Raw genomic sequence first — 22,430 nt, forward strand, 5'->3', positions numbered from 1 at the left:
GACTGCTCATGTTCCTTCCCTGTTTTCACTCCTCCTCCTTCTGAGTCTCACCCTGTTCTTCCATGAGGTTTCCTGAGACAAACTGAACAAGGATGTGGGTAACATGCAGCTTTGCCTGACTCCTTTGCCAACTGGGAGCCATTCCGTTTCTCTCATAGTTTCTGTTCCGACAGTTCTGGGCTCCACAATGCAAAAGGAATGCGTGAGAAGCTGGAGAGGCCGGGATTTCACACACAGTCGGCCCTCCATGTTTGTGGCTTTGACCTCGTGGTTTGCAGGTTTGATTCAACGGTCTCCTAGGAATCTCTAGGTCAGTGATGCAAGGTTTTAGAGACTGATTGCCCAAACTGCAACCCAGAATCCACTTATTATTGCAAAGTGCCATTGTCCCTCTGGCTTTCTAGCCACAAACTCGCGACTTTGGTGTTTGAGGTGATGGCATGTGTGCCCACAGAGAGGGCTCTGAGTGCCATTTCTTGGCACTCATGCCAAAGTCGCCAACACGGCTCTAGGTCTTCCAGTGCAACTGCCAGATGTTGACCATAGAGTTGTGCTGGAGAACCTAGTAAACACTTCTCTAGGCATGTGTAGGTCCTCTAGCATGATTCTGTCATCAGTGTCTGGCAGATGGTGACCATAAATACACTGGAGGCCCTGGAGATTCCTAGAAGGGTGTTCTCTAGGTTAAAAGAATAGGGGTTTTTTGCAGTTTTTCCACATTCTCGGGGTGCTTTGCCCTAATGCCAGCAAATGTTGAAGGGACCACTGTACATAATCATAAACTTGTGATATCACTTTAAACGTTACAATGCATCCTGAAGTTTCGGGAAGCATTGGGTCTCCGGGCTAAGAATTCTCAAATACTTCTCCATTACAGTGGCATCATTAGGGGGGTGCGGTGTGTGTGTGTGACCGTACCAGTGACTCCTTTGTCAATTGGGGAGCCATTCCTTTAAGGGTACACCACTGCTCCTCAAACACCTGCATTTTGGCAGAAAGAAGATGTGGCATTTGCCCATATTCTTAAAATGCTGAAGCGATGGGGTGAGCTCAGTGGGAGGACAAAGGAGAGGCCTTAGGTTTTTTTTTTTTTAATTTAAAAAATAAATTTCAAAATTTAATTTTTAATTTTATTTTTTAAAGAAAATATTTAAAAAAATCACATTTTACCAAATGTTTACCCTAACCACATGAACTATGCACAAGCCAGCCCTCCTTCTCCACGCATTTTTTAATCCACGGATTCCACATCCATGGCTTGAAAAATATTCCAAAGACATATAAATTCCAACTAGCAAGCCTTGATTTCCATTTTATATAAGCGGCATCATTTTTCTATGCCATTCTATTCAGTGGACTTGAGTATCCATGGATTTTGTTATCCACAGGGGATCCTGGAACACAAACCCAGCAGATAGCAAGGACCCACTGTATATGCAAACATATTTAGTCTATTTGGAGAGATCTTGTAGCCCCTTTGAGGCTAACTGAAAGAAAGAAATTGGAAGCATGAGCTTGCGTAGACTTCAGCCTCCTTCCTCAGATGCATTTTTAGCATATTTCTTCTATGCATATGATATTGTAATTTAAAAGTCAATTTTAATTTGGCTGGTTGTTTATGTCACATCTACACCAGTACATTCAGCAGTATATGGGATTACAATTTTTGAGGTAAATCAGTACAAAAACATACTAAGGTTTCTGTATGCCGGTGTGAGATGGGAGGAGGTCAATGGGAGAGTTATCACACTGGATGGCCCCAACCTAGTGAACACAATGCGCCCATAAACGCACATCCCAGGATATCCCAGGATAGAAGCATGGCAGTTAAAATGGAATCACAATGCTATAACTGTGGCCGGTGGTTTGTGGGCCTTTCACAATACAGAATTAGAGTACTATGGTTAACTACTGAATAGGCCCTGAAAGGTTTAGCTGGTGTTATTTCTAGGGTTGCCATATCCCGCCGGGGGGCGGGAACAATCCCAGTTGGGCGTGCCATCCCGGTCCTGGTCCGGTTTGGCACCCAAACTGGGACGGCCCCGCCCACCGGCGCCACCCTCAGCCCCCGCGGCGGCTCCAAGGCCTTGCTGAGGCCTGGGAAGGCTCTCCGCAGGTGGAGCTCCCCGACCGGGGTTCCTCCAAGGCCTCACGCGAGGCCAGGGGGGAGGAGGAGGCCGCTTCCTCCCACCGCGGCAATTGCCGTGATGAGGGGCGGCCCCCGCCTCCTTCCCAGCCTGGGAGCCGGCTGAGACTTCCTCCCAGACCGGGAGGAGGAGGAGGACGCTTCCCACCCACGGCGATCGCTGCGATGAGGGCGGCCCCCGCCTCCTTCCAGGCCTGGGAAGAAGCCTGGGCGGCGATCGCAGAGCCCCGGAAGGCCTCGCCAGGGGTTGGAGACACTGTCTCCCAGGCCCTGGCGAAGCCTTGGAAACGGGTCCACGATCGCGGAGTCCTCCAAGGCCTCGCTGGGGCCTGCAAGACACTGTCTCCCAGGCCCCAGCAGGCCTTGGACAATGTTTTGAAATAAGGACCTTTTTTTTTTAATTTCCTGGCCAGGATTTTTTTTTTAAAAAAGGTCCTACATTTAAAACATTGTCCTACATTTGTCCCGGTTTGGAGGTCCTCGGGGATGGCAAACCTAGTTATTTTCCATATATTGGCCTGTTACAGACAGCCAAAATAAAGCTGCTTCGAGTCACAGTGGAGGTATGGTGTTTCAAGATGCATGCGTCCTAAGAGTCCAGAAGTCGAACCAAAGCCACACTCCAGCCCTAAGGACGGAGTGCAGCTTGGTGTGGCTCTGGACTCTTAGGACGCATGCATCATTGAAACACCATACCTCCACTATGACTCGAAGCAGCTTTATTTTGGCTGTCTGTAACAGGCCTATGTCTTTAAAAAGGGATGCATCATGAATGGAGTTACTGCCCTCCACTGACCAATTGGAACACATTCCCTCCAAGCAAGAGTCCAAAAGTCTGAAAAACTTAAAAAGCACAGAGCTGGGAAGATACAATCTTCTAAAATTTAAAAATAGCAGTGTAAAGTGGAAGACAGCAGGAAAGGAGGAAGACCACATTCCAGGTCCCTTTCACATGTATGGTTGCCAAGCCAGGTCCACTTCATTCTATACTGTGCATTTAATTTTTCTCCAAAATGCTCCCTGTAGCAAAACTTGTTTTCTGCTACTTCAGAGAACAGGACCTGGAACAATGGATGCAAGCTACAGAAAAAGAGATACCCATCAACATCCTGACAGTGAGGGCTGTTTGACAGTGGAACACACTCCTTCCTCAGAGTGTAGTGGAGTCTCCTTCCCTGGAGGTCTTTAAACAGAGGCTAGATGGCCATCTGTTGAGTATGCTTTGACTGAGAGTTCCTGCATGGCAGGAGGTTGGACTGGATGGCCCTTCTGGTCTCATCCAGCTCTTTGATTCTATGATTCTTGCCAGTTTTGCAAGACTTGAGCAGGGCTGCTGATAAAAGGGTGACTTCGACGTTTTCCATTCATAGGGTCACCATAATTCAAAGTCAACTTGAGGCAGTTAAAAACATAAAAGGAGATTAAGTCCTTCAGAACACCTGGACCTGAGCCATAAGGGCTTTATAGGTCATCGCCAGCACTTTGCATTATGCCTGGAAATGGACCAATAGCCAGTGGACTTGCTGCACAAAGTAATTCATAAAATCATAGAATCTAGAGCTGGAAAGGACCCCAAAGGCCATCCAGTCCAATCCCATTCTGCCGTGCAGAAACACAGAATCAAAGCAGAGTCATCAGCCCTCTGTAAAAGACCTCCAAAGAAGGAGACTCCACCAGACTCCAAGGCAACATCTTCTGCTATCCTACAGCTCTTACGTCATAAAAGTCTTCCTAATGTTGAGATGAAATCTCTTTTCCTGTTGTTGAATCCATTGCTCCGTGTCCTATTCTTTGGAGCAGGAGAAAACAAGCTTGTTTCATCTTCAATATGACATCCTTTTAAATATTTAAACATGGATATCATTATCCACTCTTAACCTTCTCTTCTCCAGGCTAAACGACCCAGCTCCCTAAGTCTCTTCTCATAGGGCTTGATGGTGTCCACACCTGTCCACCATTTTGTGGCCCTCCTTTAGACATGCCCAGTTTCTCAACATCCTTTTGAATTATGGTGACCAGAACTGGATACTGTATTCTAGATGAGGCCTGACCAAAGCAGAATAGTTGCACTAATACTTCTCTTGATTTAGACACTATACTTCTATTAATGTGGCCTAGAATCACATTAATCTTTTAGCTGCCGCATCACACTGTTGACTCATGTTCAGCTTGTGGTCTACTAGGACTCCTAGATCCATTTCACATGTACTGTTGCCAAGCCAGGTCCACTTCATCCTATATCTGTGCATTTAATTTTTTTTCTCCAGAATGCTCCCGTAGCAAGCTGTTTTCGCGGCTCAAGAGAACAGGACCCAGAACAATAGATGCAAGCTACAGGAAAAGAATTCCACCTCAACATTAGGAGGAACCTCCTGACAGTAAGTGGCGGTTTCTTTTTCCTTGGATCGTTAAATAAGGCTGGATGGCCATCTGTCTGGAATGCTTTGATTGAAAAGTTCCTTCATAGTAGGGTCTTGGACGGATGGCCCTTGTGGTCTCTTCCCAACTCTATTCTATTATTCTAGCCAGAGTTCCAGTTTGCAAACCTGAGCAGGGCTGTTGATAAAAGAATGACTGGAGGTCCCCTCATTCATAGGGTCACCATAAGTCAAAGTTAACTTAATCATGTTGCAACAACAACCAACTAAATCAGAACCAGAGAAGAAACAGGCCACAGAATAAAACAGTCAACAAAGTAGATCCACCCCTGGTGGCATATGGTAAAATCAGTTTTAAAATATTAAAACGGTAGAAGATAAATTGCAGCTTTAAATGGATTAACTATAACAACAATTAAATGAGTTAAAACATACGTAATGCACTGCAAAGTCCAAGGCCATTTTGAACTCAGTGCTAAAATGAAAGCAAGGGCACGGCCAGAAAACATTTTACACTGAGGTGCTGACAACAGGAAGGTCCTGTTCCGTGTCCTCATGCAGTGTGTATAGCCCCTTGCTGGGGGGAAATGGGGGAGGCCCACTTTGGACTTCAATCCAAACTTGGTGAGGCCCCATGTTGGGGCAGGGCAGGAGTTTCTCTCAGACTGGGAGACCCCCACCCTAATGGTGGTCCCTGAGGGTCCAGGGGCTGCCTGGGAGAGCTGGTCCTGCTAGCCCCTTTAGACACGCCCGAGAGGTTGCCAAGCCAGGTCCACTTCATTCTATATCTGTGCATTTAATTTTTTCTCCATAATGCTCCCTGTAGCAAACTTGTTTTCTGCTACTTCAGAGAACAGGACCTGGAACAATGGATGCAAGCTACAGAAAAAGAGATTCCACCTCAACATCCTGACAGTGAGGGCTGTTTGACAGTGGAACACACTCCTTCCTCAGAGTGTAGTGGAGTCTCCTTCCCTGGAGGTCTTTAAACAGAGGCTAGATGGCCATCTGTTGAGTATGCTTTGATTGAGAGTTCCTGCATGGCAGGAGGTTGGACTGGATGGCCCTTCTGGTCTCATCCAGCTCTTTGATTCTATGATTCTTGCCAGTTTGCAAGACTTGAGCAGGGCTGCTGATAAAAGGGTGACTTCGACGTTTTCCATTCATAGGGTCACCATAATTCAAAGTCAACTTGATGGCAGTTAAAAACATAAAAGGAGATTAAGTCCTTCAGAACACCTGGACCTGAGCCATATAGGGCTTTATAGGTCATCGCCAGCACTTTGCATTATGCCTGGAAATGGACCAACAGCCAGTGGACTTGCTGCAACAAAGTAATTCATAAAATCAGAATCCTAGAGCTGGAAAGGACCCCAAAGGCCATCCAGTCCAATCCCATTCTGCCGTGCAGAAACACAGAATCAAAGCAGAGTCATCCAGCCTCTGTTTAAAGACCTCCAAAGAAGGAGACTCCACCAGACTCCAAGGCAACATCTTCTGCTATCCTACAGCTCTTACTGTCATAAAAGTCTTCCTAATGTTGAGATGAAATCTCTTTTCCTGTTGTTTGAATCCATTGCTCCGTGTCCTATTCTTTGGAGCAGGAGAAAACAAGCTTGTTTCATCTTCAATATGACATCCTTTTAAATATTTAAACATGGATATCATATCCACTCTTAACCTTCTCTTCTCCAGGCTAAACGTACCCAGCTCCCTAAGTCTCTTCTCATAGGGCTTGATGGTTTCCACACCTGTCACCATTTTAGTGGCCCTCCTTTAGACATGCTCCAGTTTCTCAACATCCTTTTTGAATTATGGTGACCAGAACTGGATACTGTATTCTAGATGAGGCCTGACCAAAGCAGAATAGTTGCACTAATACTTCTCTTGATTTAGACACTATACTTCTATTAATGCGGCCTAGAATCACATTAATCTTTTTAGCTGCCGCATCACACTGTTGACTCATGTTCAGCTTGTGGTCTACTAGGACTCCTAGATCCATTTCACATGTACTGTTGCCAAGCCAGGTCCACTTCATCCTATATCTGTGCATTTAATTTTTTTTCTCCATAATGCTCCCTGTAGCAAGCTTGTTTTCTGCTGCTCCAGAGAACAGGACCCAGAACAATAGATGCAAGCTACAGGAAAAGAGATTCCACCTCAACATTAGGAGGAACCTCCTGACAGTAAGTGGCGGTTTCTTTTTCCTTGGAAGTCTTTAAATAGAGGCTGGATGGCCATCTGTCTGGAATGCTTTGATTGAAAGTTCCTTCATAGTAGGGTCTTGGACTGGATGGCCCTTGTGGTCTCTTCCAACTCTATTCTATTATTCTAGCCAGTTCCAGTTTGCAAAACCTGAGCAGGGCTGTTGATAAAAGAATGACTTGGAGGTCCCTCATTCATAGGGTCACCATAAGTCAAAGTTAACTTAATCATAGTTGGCAACAACAACCAACTAAATCAGAACCAGGAGAAGAAGACAGGCCACAGAATAACAGTCAACAAGTAGATCCACCCGTGGTGGCATATGGTAAAATCAGTTTTAAAATATTAAAACGGTAGAAGATAAATTGCAGCTTTAAAATGGATTAAACTATACAACAATTTAAAATGAGTTAAAACCATATATGTCTGCAAAGTCCCAAGAGCCATGTTTGAACTCAGTGCTAAAATGAAAGCAAGGGCACTGCCAGGAAAAGCATTTTACAACTGAGGTGCTGCAACAGGGAAGGTCCTGTTCCCGTGTCCTCATGCAGTGTGTATATTCCCCTTGCTGGGGGGAAATGGGGGAGGGCCCACTTTGGACTTCAATCCAAACTTGGTGAGGCCCCATGTTGGGGCAGGGCAGGAGTTTCTCTCAGACTGGGAGACCCCCACCCTAATGGTGGTCCCTGAGGGTCCAGGGGCTGCCTGGGGAGAGCTGGTCCTGCTAGCCCTTTATGACACGCCCGAGAACCTCAGCAAGCACAAGGAGACAGGAGGATGAGGATGATGATGATAATGATGATGCTCTCTGGTCACAGATTTCTGGGTTAGTCTGTAAACTGTCTGGAGAGCTCTGGCCCTTTGGTGGTCAGAGATACAGAAAAAGAATTGAAATATGTGTCTAGAAGCATGGCTGCTCATGACTTCTATTGCTACTTCAGCTGCTGTTGGGACCTCCGGTTCCTCTTCTGCAGCAGCATCGCGCTTTCCCTATTAATCTGTTTACTCCGGAAGATCTGGAACGGGAAGTTCCTTCAGGACAGCAGTCGATTCTGGGGACGAAGCTTAGCAGGGGCTCCCCCTTCAGTAGAGCCCCAGTCCAAAATGAAGCAGGTAGGTGGCATGTCAGACCAGCATGGAGCATATGGCTCAAATCCAGCACTTTGTATATTTCCATGGGCAGAATGATGCATCAATTGTACCAAGCCACCCTTGTGTTGTAGCAATGTTGTGCACCTAGTTACCCAAAGAACAGGTGGGGGGAACTGGGGGTCCCCACAAGATGTGAGTAACACTTCAAATATTGGGGAAATTAGCTTTGCAAGAGGCTTGGGGAACCTTTGGACTGTTGGGCACCAGTACATACCAGCACTAATGGTGAGGACTCCAGGTTCTTGGTGAATTAAAAAGGTTTTATTTGAGCCATATGCTCCACAGGACACCATCCTGTCCCCCATACTGTTTAACATTTACATGAAACTGCTGGGAGAGATCATCCGGAGACATGGCGCGCAGTGTTATCAATACACTGATGACACCCAAATTCATTTCTTTATGCCTCCAACTGATGCAATGACTAAGGACGGCATCTCTCCTCTGGATGCTGCCTTGGTTTGGCAATGGCCTGGATGAAGGAAAACAAACTCAAGCTGAATCCAGGGAAAATGGAGGTACTCACAATAAGTTCCCCAAGTCCAGGGAGGGAGATTTGTCAACCAGTCCTGGACGGGGTCACACTTCCCCTAAAGGATGAAATACACATCTTGGGGGTACTTCTGGATCCATCTCTACAGTTATCATCTGAAGTAGATGCCATGGCCAGAAGTGCCTGGTATCAACTTCGGTTGATACACCAACTGTGTCCCTACCTGGACCGAAAGGACCTTGAAGCAGTGGTACATGCGCTGGTAATCTCTTGTCTTGACTTCTGTAATGCGCTTTACGTGGGGCTACCTCTGTACCAAGTTCGGAAGCTTTAATTGGTGCAAAATGCGGCAGCCAGATTGGTCACAGGAACACCTAGGTCAGATCATATAACACCAATACTAAAGTTTCTTCACTGGCTGCCGATCAGCTTCCGGGTGCAGTTGGTTATCACCTTTAAAGCCCTACTGTATATGGCTTGGGCCTGAGTTACTTGAGGGAACGTCTCTCCCTACACAATCCGCCCTGCACTCTCAGAACATCCGGGAAGAATTTGTTGGACTATCCAAAGACCAGACTAATATGAACTTCCCACAAAGCATTTACCGTCATGGCCCCTAAATTGTGGAATAGCTTACCAGAAGAGATCTGACTTATCACTACCTTAAATACCTTTAAGAAGGCACTCAAGACGGATCTCTTCTGGTGGGCCTACCCCCCTGATCTTCTGTAGACAACCATAAAGGGACACCCCACTCTGAGCATGTCTGTTAGATTAGATGTTGATATAGTAGTGATTTTACTTGATGTTAATGCAATGCTGTGATTTTATGGACTGTATTTTATATGGAACTGTAATTCTATTTTTATTGATGTAATCCTGCCTCGATCTGCAGGGAGAGGCGGGAAATCGAAATAAAAACTACTACTTATTATTGTTGTTGTTGTTGTTATTAATATTGTTATTATTGGAAAATATGCAGAGTGCAACCACACCCACAAGATAGCTGTTCAAACACACACATAGCATGCAGAGCTAACCAAAACAGAAATATGGAAAGGGGATAAAGGAGTTAGGGATTGCAATGGGGTATATTTATATGTCCAAAGGAAAGGCCATAATGGGTGGAATGGCTTAGAGGTCTGAGGGTGACACAGAACATAAACAGAGTGCAGGTGTGTATGCAGGCTGGTCTGGGGGCGCAGTGGTTAGGTTTTGAAGCCATGTTTGAAACATTAGGCTGTCTAACCAGATAGCAAAGACTGAATGGCTTGTCCCAGGAATCAACAATGGGATTCCAGACTGGTTGATGTTTTCAACAAAAGCAATGAGTGGATCGGAATAACCCTGAGATGGGGGATGCAGAAATTTGGCCGGGATCAGAGCAGAGGGTAGTCAGAGAGAGAGAGGCTTACTGGTTTCAACAGAAAATGCAGACTATTCGGGGGAAAGATGAAGCACTTTAGATTTGATGGTTTTGTTTATTTGGATGCACACACACCTAGGAGAAATGATTTATTTTTTCCTGAGAACCTGGCCTGTTCAGTGTTCCTGAAATGTCATTGATCTGACATTGTCAATGTCACCTGAGCTGAGCAATGGAAAGTTAAAACAGGCATATTTAGCACTAACAAAGTCTCTGAATCTCAGGGTATTTATAGAGGAGAATGAGCAAGTCATTCATTATTTCAAATGGACAATATTAATGTTTCCCAGTCCTCTGGCACCTCACCTGTTTTCCAAGATTTCTCAGATATGATGGCAAGTGGCTCAGAGTACCTCAGCAAGGTCCTTCAGTGCTTTCAGTTCCTTACAGGTCTCTGTGTTTTTAACGTTTCAACATTTCAATTTAAAAAAATACTGTAATTTTTTTTAAATTTTAATTCTTTTAACATTTTCTTTAACCACATTTTAATCAAATCATCACTGTGCACTGTCCATTTAGGTTGTACATAAGATATTGTAATTTGAAGGTATAATTTTAATTTTGCTAGTTGTTTATGTCAGAACTATTAGCATTACATTTGGTGATATATTGGAATTATGATTTAAGAGTAACATTAGTACAAGAAAGCATGACTAAGGATTCTATATGGTGTGAAATGGGAGGAAGTCAATGGAGGGGGGGTGACACAATGAGTTACCGCACCTGGTGACACCAACCCTAGTGATGCCACTGCCTTCCTCTCTTCCTGACAGGTGCTTTCAGGGAGGAGAGACCAGGCCCAGGAAGCTTCCCAAAAGAGGAGAGGTAATGCAACCTGACGGAAGTTCCCTTCCACCCCAAGTCCCAGAGTGGTGCTGCTCCCCAAAATACACGCCTGCAACAAAATGTTGAATTTTTTTGCCCCCACTTCCCTGGCTCTCCTTTGGCCCCTTGGCCAGCTAACTCTCCAGCCATCACAACATCAGAAGGACAGATAGCAACTTCTCCTCTCATGTCCCTATAATGGAAGTTTGGAGTGGAGAACCCAGAGACAGGCCAGGGACGTAGCCAAGGGGGGGGGTTCTTGGTGTCTGGACCCCCCCTCTTCCATTAGAAAAATGAATGGTGCGTGCTGCTGTGCTGCCGCACCCAAGCCCCATTATAATGGTGGCACTTAGTCTGGACCCCCCCTTCCTAAAATGCTAGCTACGTCCCTGGACAGGCCTCTACAGGCCTTCCTTGATGGTCTTCAAATAGAGGCTGGATGGCCATCTGTCAGGGATGCTTTGATTGTGAGTTCCTGCGTGGCAGGAGGTTGGACTGGATGGCCTTTGTGATCTCTTCCAACTTTATGATTCTATGATAGATAAGCTGTTTTGTTCCTGCTACAGTTAAAACTGTATTTGCCACTTCATCTCCATATATACAAGGTTTTGAATTTGAAATGACATTCTCACACACAAATGGCTTATACAGTCATCCCTCCGCTTGTGCAGACTTTGAATCCGTGGCCCTCGCTTATTCGCAAGGGGCAAACAGAAGGACTTAGAATGGGGCATCGCCATTCAAGCCAATAGAGCTTGAATATTGGCAGATTTCCATTTTTGCAGGGGAGTGTCCAGAATGGATCCCCCAAGAAAACGGAGGAGCGACCGTATAGGTCTGTCTCTGGGTTCTTCACTCCCAACATGCACCTGAGGAAGTAGGCTCAAATCTAGAAAAGCTCATGCTACCAATTTCTTTCTTTGCATTAGTGTCAAAGGTGCTACAAGATCCTTTTGCAGTCCCAGCAGAGTCAACCCTCCTCCCCACACAAATGCTGTGCCCAGGGTCTCTGTTGCACAATGCAGACAGAAGACTTTGATACCACTTCAACTGCTGTGGTTCCATCCCATAGAATCCTGGTATTTGTACTTTTATTCAGAATACTCTGGTAGAGGGCTTTAGAGCCTCAAGGTTCTGCAGAATGCAGACATTGACCTTAAAGTGGCATCAAAGTGCTGTAGTTTTATGGTGTGAAAGAGAGCAAAGAGAACAAAGTCTGAAGGCACATCCACCACTGTGGCTGAATAGTCATGGCTTGGCTGATGCTCCATCCTTTGGCCAGGTCCTCCTGGTGGTGGCACTGGGCAGCCAGGGATCCATCTTTGACCCTTCTGTCACTTCCCATTTAGTGTTACAGTGTCTAGATTTGTGAGGCTTTCTGACAAGACATTCAAAGCCCCTCACAAAATTAGAAACCCCTGGGCTCTAGAGGGTGAAGCCATGGTAGTTAAAATGCATCAAAGAGCTTTAACTGTGTGGTGTGAAAGAGACCCAGCTCCCACGTGTCCACCATGTGCCCACTCCTGAAACAGTCAGTGACACAACCTTTCCGCCTCCTCCATGCATTCATTGGAGAGGCTGCTGTGAGGCTTCAGAGGAAGAAGACCAGGATGAGGCACAGGGCCGCTGTGGGCATTTCTTAGCCCCTGCACCACTGCTTCTAAACAGTGTAACTTCCCAGGAAGACAAGGGCTCTGGAGTTTGGGAGGATTTGTGGAGACTGCTAACAGTGCAATTTCCCTTGCAGACCTCAGAGAAGCAGTGCCCAGCAGGCACCAAGATTGCGCCTCCCAGAGGTCTGACCAGGATTCCATCCGCCAGCTGCTGTGTGATGATGCATCCTGTTCCATTTGCAACAAAGCTGCCATAGAGGCCAAGAAATTGGCCTACCCCAAAGGACTGGGCTTTCGGTTCCACTTGACACCTGCACCACCTGTCCCCATCGCCTACCAGAAGGGGTGCTCCAAACTTTTGGATGTCTCTGAAATGTCAGTTGGTGCCCCTTCACCACAAAGTGTGCCCTGCCCTACCTGCCCCCACTCACGTCCCACCTCAGGAGCACCGTTGCTGGCTGATGAAGGAACCAGTAGTCACTCCAGAGACCTGTCGGCTGTCCTCCTGAAGGAACAGAAGAAGAAGCTGACAGTGACAATGACAGCGAAGCAGAAGAGGAGGTCTTCTTCCAGAGAGAAGAGGGGTAACAGTAGTCCCAGCAGTTCCTGCAGTGAGGAGGAATGTTTTAACCGTTCAGGTCCAAAAAAACACTTCCATGCTGCCACGTCTGGTGTCCTGAAGGTCTCTTTCACCAGCAGGACAGACTACACCTCATCTGCTTCGGGTCATTCGGAGTCACAGGAAGAAGTCCTCAAGTGTTCCCTGATGATTGAGAGCGAAGCCTCTTCTACAAGCACTCAGGCTGAAGCTGTTCCAAAGAAGAAGGCTCACCGAGGACGCCATAGGTCCCACCGAAGCCACAAACACAGGAGGAAGAGAGAGATGGGCCTCCGGTCAGGAACTCAGTGGTCTCAAGGAGGAGAAGGTGCTGCTGTGGACACTCCCTTCCTGGAGGAGGCTGTGCGGGCAAAGTTAGAGTGGCATTTGCTCAGGAAGCGAGTGCAGCACGCCATGGGCCTGCCCTTGTCCCTCATCAGGTCCCTTAGGACCTTTATTCCCCTTGCTCCTGATTCTAATCGGAAGAAGCTGGCAAGGAACGTGGCTGTAGTTGTCCGCCCCCAGGCCCTTCCCTTCCTGAGACCGGAAGGTGCCAGAGCCGAACTTGAGCGACACTTGAAGAAAATGGTGCACCTCAAGCGCTGGGGCCTGCCACAGAAGGTCCAAGAAGCCCTCAGCCACTTGCAGCCAAGCACAGGCCATGGGTCGTTTACTTTCTCAGAAAAAGAAGACCAGCAGGTTGTGAGCCGGAAGACAGGAAAGACATACCAACAAGCCAAGGACATGGTGGGTTTCCATCCTGCCCATGCCATCCCTGACTGGCACTTTCAGAAGGTGACTGCACCAAAGCCAAGTCACCCACTGGGTGGGCGGCATCTGCACCCATCAAAAGTGCTGTTCTCCCAGGGGAAAGTGAGAGATGCGAAGAGCATTCATGAATGGGCGCCCTTCCGAGGGCCCACCCATTCCTTGGCCAGAGGAGCAGCTGGCACCCCCAGGCAGCCATCCTGGATGGGTTCCTCTGCTTCAGAGGCTGTAGCGGTTACACTCTCTGACTTGGCATGCCTGGAGTCCCACATCCTCCAAAAGAGGGTCCATCACCAGTGGGGCCTGCCCATCCTGATTCAGAAGTCCCTGGAGCAGTTCTTTCCAGCTCCACCTCAGCCATCCACGCGCCCTGTTATAACACGGTGCTCTCTATGGGAAGAGAGGGCAGCGACCATGTCCAGCCACCTTACTTTCATCCGGCCAGAGACTGCTGAGCAGCTGAACAGCCACCTCAGGAGCCTGGTGGTGGAGAAGCGGTGGGGCCTTCCCCAGCGAGTGATGGAGTCTCTCCAGAAGTTTGCGCCAGACCCTCTCCTTTCTCCAGAAATGCCTGGGGCAAGGGAGGTGGCTCCATCATGCCTTACTGCAAGGAGACCCAAATGTCCTCCCTCTGAAAAGCCACCAGCACCCCACAAGAGACTTGCTGTGTTCCTGGGATTGCAGCCCTCAGACAGCTGTTGGGGCCAGAAAGGCCGCATTCTGCAGAGGAATGTAGCCAAGCAAGCGCTTGAAGTCCAGCTGAATGTCTTTCCCCCTCTGGTTCAATATTCACAAGGGGTCAGCCAGCGAGCCTCCAAAGACATCCTTCCCAAAGTTTTCTCTCCTGGACAGAAAACTATCCGGCACCGGACTGGGGACCTTCCCTTTCTGGAGCGGAGTGCCTGTGATCGCATTGAACTGAACATTGCCCATAAAAACCTGAGCTACAGATGGGGCCTGCCCACCATCTACACCAAATCCCTGGCCCATTTCTTCTTGGGAATGGGACCCATGTCTTCTCGTGTCTCCCCAATTGTTCCAGGCAGCTTTGTGTCAAGAGAGACCACCTTCCTTGCCAGAGAGGCCCGTGAGGGGCTGGAGTGGCACATTAGGTGGAAGCGGGTGCAGCATACTTGGGGGCTCCCAAGCCTGGCCCTGATCTCTCTCCGTTGCCTCCTCCCTGCAGCTCCCCAGCTGCGCCGCCCACAGCACAGGCTCAGACCTGAGGAGGTGTCTGTTGTCCCGGGGCCGCTCTTGTTCCTCCGCAAAGAAACCAAGCAGAAGCTGGAGGCCAACGTGCGGAAGAGAGTGATATTCCAGCAGTGGGGGCTGCCTAGACGGGTCCGCCAGTCCCTGAGGCTGCTGTGTCCAGACATCGTGCTTCATCCTGCAAGGACCTACACTGTGCCAGGATCTCAACCACCACGGCCCCAGAGGCATCCTCACCGCAGCTCCTCTGCTGGACTCATCCTGAGCAGCCACAGAAGAGCTCAGGGGGCCGTTCCCTCAACGCTGGGGCCCAAGGGTCTCAAGAAGATTAAATCCCACCTGACTCGGAGATTGGTGGAAATGCAGCTGGGACAACCCCCACCTGTTGTCAGAACCTCATGGCATCTGGCATTGCTTTCCATGCAACAGCCTCTCCCCAAGCTGATACTCCCAGGCCAAGAGTCTCTGCATCCTCGCAACAGTTTCCTGCCCTTTTCACGCACTGAGGACCTTCAGCAGATTGGGCTGGCCATCTCTAGGAGGCACTTGTCCTCTCTCTGGGGGCTGGGCCTGCACTACGTGGAAGCTGTCTCTCTGGTAGTGCCAAAGCCATCCACTCGGCCCCTCCGACCCCAGCGGATGCTGGGTACAGAGTTCTCAGAGGTGGGGACCCCCTTCCTTCCCCATCCAGACAGAAGTGCTTTGGAACTGCACATCAGGACAAAGCGGTTGCAGCACCAGTGGGGGGTCCCAGCCTTCCTCCAGTGGTCCCTGAAGGTCTTTGCGGAGCCCTGCCTTCCCCTGCCAGCTGCCAGCATCAGGGCTGAGCTCCAGGTGGAGATTGTGCTGCAGGAGTTCCTCTTCCTTCCCCAGAAGATCCGCAGCCACCTGGAGATGCATGTCCAGAAGATGAAGCTGCACAGGCACTGGGGTTTGCCCAGCAGAGTGCTTGAGTCCTTGAAGCCCATGCACCCAGAGCCCAGGAGGCACCGACATGGACAGCAAGAGGTCCCTGTGGACTCCAGCCCTCCTGGCCCAGCCCTAGGGGACTCCAGCCACCGTGGTCCCACAGGGTCCTATGTGAGCATGAGTGCAAACGTTAGGAGACCAAAGAGACATCCACGTGCAGCAGGTGCACCACCTCCGGTGTTCTCGCTGGTGGGGACCAGAAACCTAGAAAAGATCAGGATCCGCCTGGCGAAGAAATGCGTGGAGGAGCAGCTGGGGGCTTTCCCGGCAATAGTCAAGCTGTCTTGGCGCCGTGTGTCCCTTTTATTGAGGCAGCCCCTCCCCAAATTGATCCCACCTGGCCAGAGGCACCCACAGGCACGCTCCCACCTTGTGCCCTTTGGGCGGAAGGAGGACGTGGACCGGATTGCATTTACCATGCAGCACAAACACATGATGTTCCTCTGGGGGTTGAGTACCCGTTACATGGGGGCCCTGGATGAGATGATGCCCAGGCCCTCCTCCTTGCTGCCCTGCAGACCCAGAAGAGTTGCTGCTGCGGTCACTGTGGTGTTCTCAGAAGTGAGGATACTGTTCCTGCCAGAGCGGGAAAAGGAAATCTTAGAGCAGCAAGTAAAGCGGAAGAGAATCCAGCACTTGTGGGGCTTCCCCGCTGTCATTGAGAAGTCGGTCAAGAGCTTCATGCACCATGCTCCTGCCCTCGCCGTCTCCCAAAGGATCTTGGTGGCTGTCTCCATCCAACAGCGGGACCCCTCATTCCTTTCCCAAGCCTCATGCAGGTCCTTGGAGCTCCACCTTCAGAAAATTAAGCTCCAGCACCGGTGGGGAACACCTGCCAGAGTCCTTGAGTCCTTGAACGTCTTCCACCCTTCCGGTGCTCTACGCAAGGTGGGAAGGGAGAGTAGGCCAGAGAGACTCCCACGGCTACTTCCACCACCCTTGTCTCCTCAAGAACAACTTAAATCCACTCAGGCCTTGGCTTTTGCTGAAGAAAGGTCTAGGCAGCTTAAACCAGGCAGAGATGTCCAACAAAAAATGGAGGAGCAAGAGAAAAATGAGGAGGATGAAGAGCAGGATGAGGAGCAGAAGCAAGAGGAAGAGGAAAGGGAGGAAGAACAGGAAGAGAAGGAGGAGAAGGAGGAAGAACAGGAAGAAGGAGAGGAAGGGAAAGAAGAGGAGAGACAGCAGTGGGAAGGAGAGACATCCACACAAGACTCCTTGAAGTGGGAAGAGGGTTCAGTGGAGCACAGCATTAGTTCAGGCAGTAGAAAAGGGGGGAGAGAGATGCATGCCCCAACTTGCAAGTCTCCTACTGAACCCACGGTGCCCCACTCAACTTCTTGTACCCCTGGGATGGCTGTTAGAAGCAGAACCCCAGAGAAAGGAAGGAAAATTATCGTGGATTTGTCTCCGAAGAGGACCCTGCCACAAAGAGAAAGCCGGGGAGAGCACCAGGGCTGCACTCCAATCCTCCTGAAGGGAGAGGTCAAGCTCTCCCAGCCCCGTAAGACTGTTGACCAGAAAGTTTCCCTCATTGGTTCCATCGTGGAGAAGAAGCTGTACCTGCAGGATGGTCTCCACATCTGGCTGCGAGACCAGGAGAGGCAGAGGACACACAGGAAAGGGGAATGCAGCAGAGCAGGCAAAGACCAGGGAGTGTGGCAGGTGGAGGCGGTGAGCGCTGAGCTTCACTGGGGAGGCACGCATGATAGGGAGCAAGGTGCTGGTGTGGAAAAGGAGGAATACCAGGCTGATTTGGGCCCCAAAGATAGCACTGCAGAATCTCAAGGCCTGGGTACAGCTCAGCTTGAGAAAACACACTCATTTCAGGCAGGCAGGGTGGGATCCCACGGTGGACCTGAAGGGCCTTCCATGGGTCCAGCTTCACAGATGACACCTGCCATAGGAATCCCTAGACAAGTGTGCAGCTCACGTGCTCAGCACAGGGCAAGTGGTGGCAGCAGAAGCCGAGAGAGGAGGAGGGCCACAAGCCCAAGGCCCTTAGTCAAAGGAGAAAAGCAAAGGCTTGTCCACAAAGAACTGTTGGTTAGACATGAAGAAAAGAGACTGCACAGCAAAGAACGGACGTCGAGAAGCAAAGAGCGGAAGTGGAATAGCAAAACATGGAAGTCCAGCAGCAAAGAGCGGAAGTCCAGCAGCAAAGAGCGGAGGTTCAGCAGCAAAGGGCGGAAGTTCAGTATCAAAGAGCGGAAGTCCAGCAGCAAAGAGCGGAGGTCAAGCAGCAAAGAGCGGAAGTCCAGCAGCAAAGAGCGGAAGTCAAGAAGCAAAGAGCGGAAGTCCAGCAGCAGGAAGTGGAAGCTGATTGGGAAAAGATCAAGCAGCAAAGAGCGACGATCGAGCAGCAGAAGATCAAGCAGCAAAGAAGAGAGGTCGAGATCGAGTAGTGGAAAACGGGGATCGAAAATCAGGAAGTGGCTGTTCAGCAGCAGAAAAAAGAAACCAGAAAGCAAAGGGGAACATTCAAGCACCAGGCAAGGAAGATCAAGAAGCCGAGATCAAAGTGAGAGACGGCAAGGACTGAATCTGATGCAAGGAAAAGAGGGGCCCAGAAGAAAACAGGAGTAATGATGCCTCTCTCTGGACTCGTATCCACACTTCTTACCATCCCCTTACATCTCTCCTCCCTCTTATCTCTTATCCAGCTATACCTTTGTCAATTATCAAAAAATGTGATGAAAACAATGGCCTAGTTGTGGTTTTTGGGTGAACAGGATGCTGGATTTGGAGGAAAGGAAGGGCTTCAGGGGGTACACTTGAACCCAAGACCCTCCTTTCAATAAGACAAGCTGCCACCATCAGAGGAGTTCTTTCACAAAATGCCTGATTGCTGCTTTCATGGAACAGGAACTTTCCTGCACCTTTTGCAAATCTTGCTTATGTATGTTCATTGCCAAGTCATGCATGCTTTTAACATGTGGCACATAGGCATGAAGTGGACTTGTTCATTTTCACCATTCACTTATTTAAAAAAAATAGCCTGTCCCCTAGGAAGACAATATCTTAATTGTCTGTAAATCATCTGTGGTCAACTGTGGACCTAAGTCTCCAGTTTTCATGGGTCATTTCCTGGCAGGAGACTAAGGGCTTTATCACATGGGGGAAATTGGGGGTTTAACAAGGCATTTTCCTAGGATATTCACGTGATTGCGGCAAAGTTTCCCCCACACATTGCACTTAGAGAGGATTTATCCCAGGAAGAACCAGGAATACTTCAGGAAGAAATCATTCATGGGATTTCCCCGTGAATGATTTGTTGCTGGAGCATTCTTGGTTCTTCCCAGGATAAGTCTTCTCTAATTGTGACGTTGTGGGAAAATCTTTCCCACAATTGCATGACTTTCTTGGGAAAATGCCTTGTTAAACCCCTGATTTCCCCCGTGTGAAAAAGTCCAAAGGTACAACATCTCCAGGGGCTGAGCTCAAGGCAAGAGGAAAGGGCCAGGGGCAAATCTCCAGCTCACCTTGTACAGCAGCATCTTGCTATGATTTGCAAGGATTCATTAATTTGTTGTGGCAACTTGCAAAGACTAGATTCTGGTTTTCCTCTGGACTGGACTAAGAAGAAGAGCCCTCCCGCCGGTCCATCTGCCTTGGTCCAGGGAGGGAGAGTAGGACTGATGGACCTGATCCCTTCCCCACCGCCATTCCCTTCTCCTTTTGTGTCGTGTCTTTTTTGATTGTAAGCCTGAGGACAAGGAACCATCTAATTAAAATAATAATTGTAAGCTGCTCTGAGATCCTTTAGGGCTGAAGGGTGAGGTATAAGTACTCTAATAAATTTAAAAAAATAAATTTGCTTATTTATTTACCAGTCCCTCACTGAAGCTGCTTCACTCCCACTTTCTACTCTCCACTGGGCAGAATAAAGGGCTGAGTAAATGTAGCAGAGTCTGTAGTAGCTTAAAGGGTGGATTTGTACTTGCAGGATAGGGTTGCCAAATTCTCAGGGCTTGGCTCTGAGTCTCCAGCTTTCCTGGCTCATCCCAAAGTAGGAGACGAAGGTGCAAATTCTCCAGTTTTGGGGGGCTCAGCTCTTGGCAAGAGGAAAGGGCTGAATGCAAATCCCAAACTTAGTGAGCAGAGGAGCAGCTTGATACAGTTTGCAAGGCTTGGTTGCTGCAACTTGAAAAGACTTTGGGGCGGTGTGTGTGTGAATCTATGTATTTACTTAGTTAGCTTCCTCTTTCCCTCCCAGCCATTGTAGTGACAGGGATCACACAAGAAGTTCTTCCTAATATTTGGTGGGATCTCTTTTCCTGTAGTTTGAATACATTGCTCCGCGTCCTAGTGTCTGGAACAGGAGAAAAACAAGCTTGCTCCATCCTCAATATGACAGTCTTTCAAATATCCTACACATGGCTATCATGTTGCCCCTTAACCTTCTCTTCTCCAGGCTAAACATATCCAGCTCCCTAAGTCTCTCGTCATAGGGCTTTATGGTTTCCAGATCTTTTGCTATTTTGGTTGCCTTCCTCAGAGACGTAGCCGGGGGGGGGGGGGTCTTGGGGTCTGGACCCCCTTTCCATTAGATAAAATGAATGGTGTGTGCTGCTGCGCCGCTGCACCCAAGCCCCATTATAATGGTGGCACTTAGTCTGGACCCCCCCCCCTTCCCCAAATCCTGGCTACGTCCCTGCCTTCCTCTGAACACAATCCAGCTTGTCCGTATTCCTCCCAAACTCTGGTGCTCAGAATGATAATATTTTCATATTATTTTATACGTTTATAATATCCTGTAATATAGCTATCTAAATGGACAAGTCTTCAGAAGCCCCTTAGTTCTCATGCTGCCCTGCTTCCTTGCACATTGGCCACATGATGGTCATATGATCAGCTGCAAATCCATCATCCTCTCCATCCCCCAATACCATCCTTACCTGGAGAAGATGCCACTGAGCTTTGAAAGCTAGTGCAACGTGTGTGTTTGCCTTCTAATTGGAGGTAATGGCAGTAGCACCCATCTGTGGAGATTATCAGATGGGGAATAGGAGCAAAGCCTGTCTATATCTTGTCCGTGACAGCGATTGCGCGAAATATATACACACAGTTGCACTGATTCTGTCATTAAACTGTCAGTGAAGCGGAATTGCATTAATGCGTTCTTCCGTAATACAGAATGAAGAACAATAGCAGGGTAATGACAAGATAAGTGTAATGTCATGTGAAAGTCTTTCACACGATTGTGGTCAATCACAGTTTAATGATGGGATGCTAACAGAGTAAGCATGATGTTGTATGAAAATTTTTTTTGCAATCGCACCATAAGGACAGGAAAAAGATGGGACAAGGATGTCCTGTCCCGTGTCTGATAATCTGCTTAGTTTTGTTTAATTGAGCTACATGGCTGCATGTTTACTCTTTCACAGGTGGGTCTGCACAGATGCTGCACTGCCATTGGTGGGCAGCAGAGGGCATCTGCGGAGTGAGTACCTGCCACCACTGCCCTGGGACTGTGCCTTCCTCATTACCAGAACAATGCAATTAACCTCACTCAAACATTCACACCATGGAACTGTATATTTCCAGGAACTGCATCAAGGGAACTCATAGTGGCACTCTATTCTGACTTGGTTAGGCCTCACCTGAAATACTGTGTCCAGTTCTGGTCTCCACAATTCAAAAAAAGATGTTGACAAATTGGAGCGTGTCCAAAGAAGGGCCACCAAAATGGTGAAGGATCTGGAAACCATGCCCTTTGAGAAAAGTCTTAGGGATCTGGGGATGTTTAGTCTGGAGAAGAAAAGGTTAAGAGATGATATGATAACCCTTTTTAAGTATTTCAAGGGGTGTCACATTGAGGATGGAGCAAATTTGTTTTCTGCTTTTCCAGAGACTAAATGTGCCATAAACTGCCTTCAATCTGTTTTGTTTTTAATCAAAAAAATGTTTGAGTGTGGATATTGTTTGCCTTAAAGTCATTTCCGACTTATGGCAACCATGTCACAGAGTTTTCTTGGCAAGTTTCTTCAGAGGGTGGTTTGCATTGCCATCCTCTGGGTGTGTGTGACGTGCCCACAGTCACCCATGGGTTTGCATGGCAGAGCTGGGATTCAAACCCTTGTCTCCAGAGTTGTAGTCCAATGCTCAAACCAGAGTGTAAAGGTTCTCACATAGATGAAGCAAAATGGGATTTCCCAAGCTGCCTACAGCTATCTATAAATAGGATGTGTGTCTGCCATCTTGCCCTGTGGAAGATGCTACTAAGACCTGGGTGGCATCACTGTGCCATTGGATTTTTATCTCCTGCTGCCTTTGACAAGTTCAGCCTTTGCCACATTGCCAGGCAATGGCTAAGAAATGCCAGTCCCTTTTCTGCAGGAGGCAGCCACATTCACAGCACCTGGTCTCTTGCAGGCTGAGCTAGGAGAAAGGGATAAAAAATCACTAGCACCTGCGCTGGATGCAAGGATGGCCCATAAGCCCCGGCACAGAAGGGGTCCCTGTGGAAAGAAAGCCCCCCTGAGCACATATCGTTTTTTAAAGACCCCAGTCAGACTTGTAGTGTATTGCAGGGTGTCAAAAATGCCACATCTGCAAAGCAATATTTGTGAATGGAGGATTAAGGCTGCATCCACTGGTGTTGCAGCACCAGACAGCATCAAGGCTGCATCAAGGCTGGTGTTA

General features: G+C 48.4%; 1 protein-coding gene across 1 annotated transcript; it reads left to right on the forward strand.

The window, feature by feature from the left end:
- Positions 1-7,714: 7,714 nt before the first annotated feature.
- LOC121920879 lies at positions 7,715-18,950 on the forward strand. The gene is made up of 3 exons (XM_042448145.1): positions 7,715-7,845; positions 10,577-10,628; positions 12,376-18,950. The coding sequence occupies exons 1-3, from the start codon at positions 7,837-7,839 to the stop codon at positions 18,369-18,371; spliced, it is 6,057 nt and encodes a 2,018-aa protein (XP_042304079.1). The 5' UTR covers positions 7,715-7,836; the 3' UTR covers positions 18,372-18,950.
- The last annotated feature ends 3,480 nt before the right edge of the window (positions 18,951-22,430 follow it).

The sequence above is a fragment of the Sceloporus undulatus genome, chromosome 2 (genome assembly GCF_019175285.1).
Source record: "Sceloporus undulatus isolate JIND9_A2432 ecotype Alabama chromosome 2, SceUnd_v1.1, whole genome shotgun sequence".
In the NCBI taxonomy this organism is placed as follows: Eukaryota; Metazoa; Chordata; class Lepidosauria; order Squamata; family Phrynosomatidae; genus Sceloporus; species Sceloporus undulatus.

What these genes read in the sequence shown, in the direction of transcription:
- LOC121920879 (XM_042448145.1), top strand. An exon ending in AGCTTCCCAAAAGAGGAGAG is followed by an intron (nt 10,629 to 12,375) that starts GTAATGCAACCT and finishes TTTCCCTTGCAG; the next exon opens with ACCTCAGAGAAGCAGTGCCC.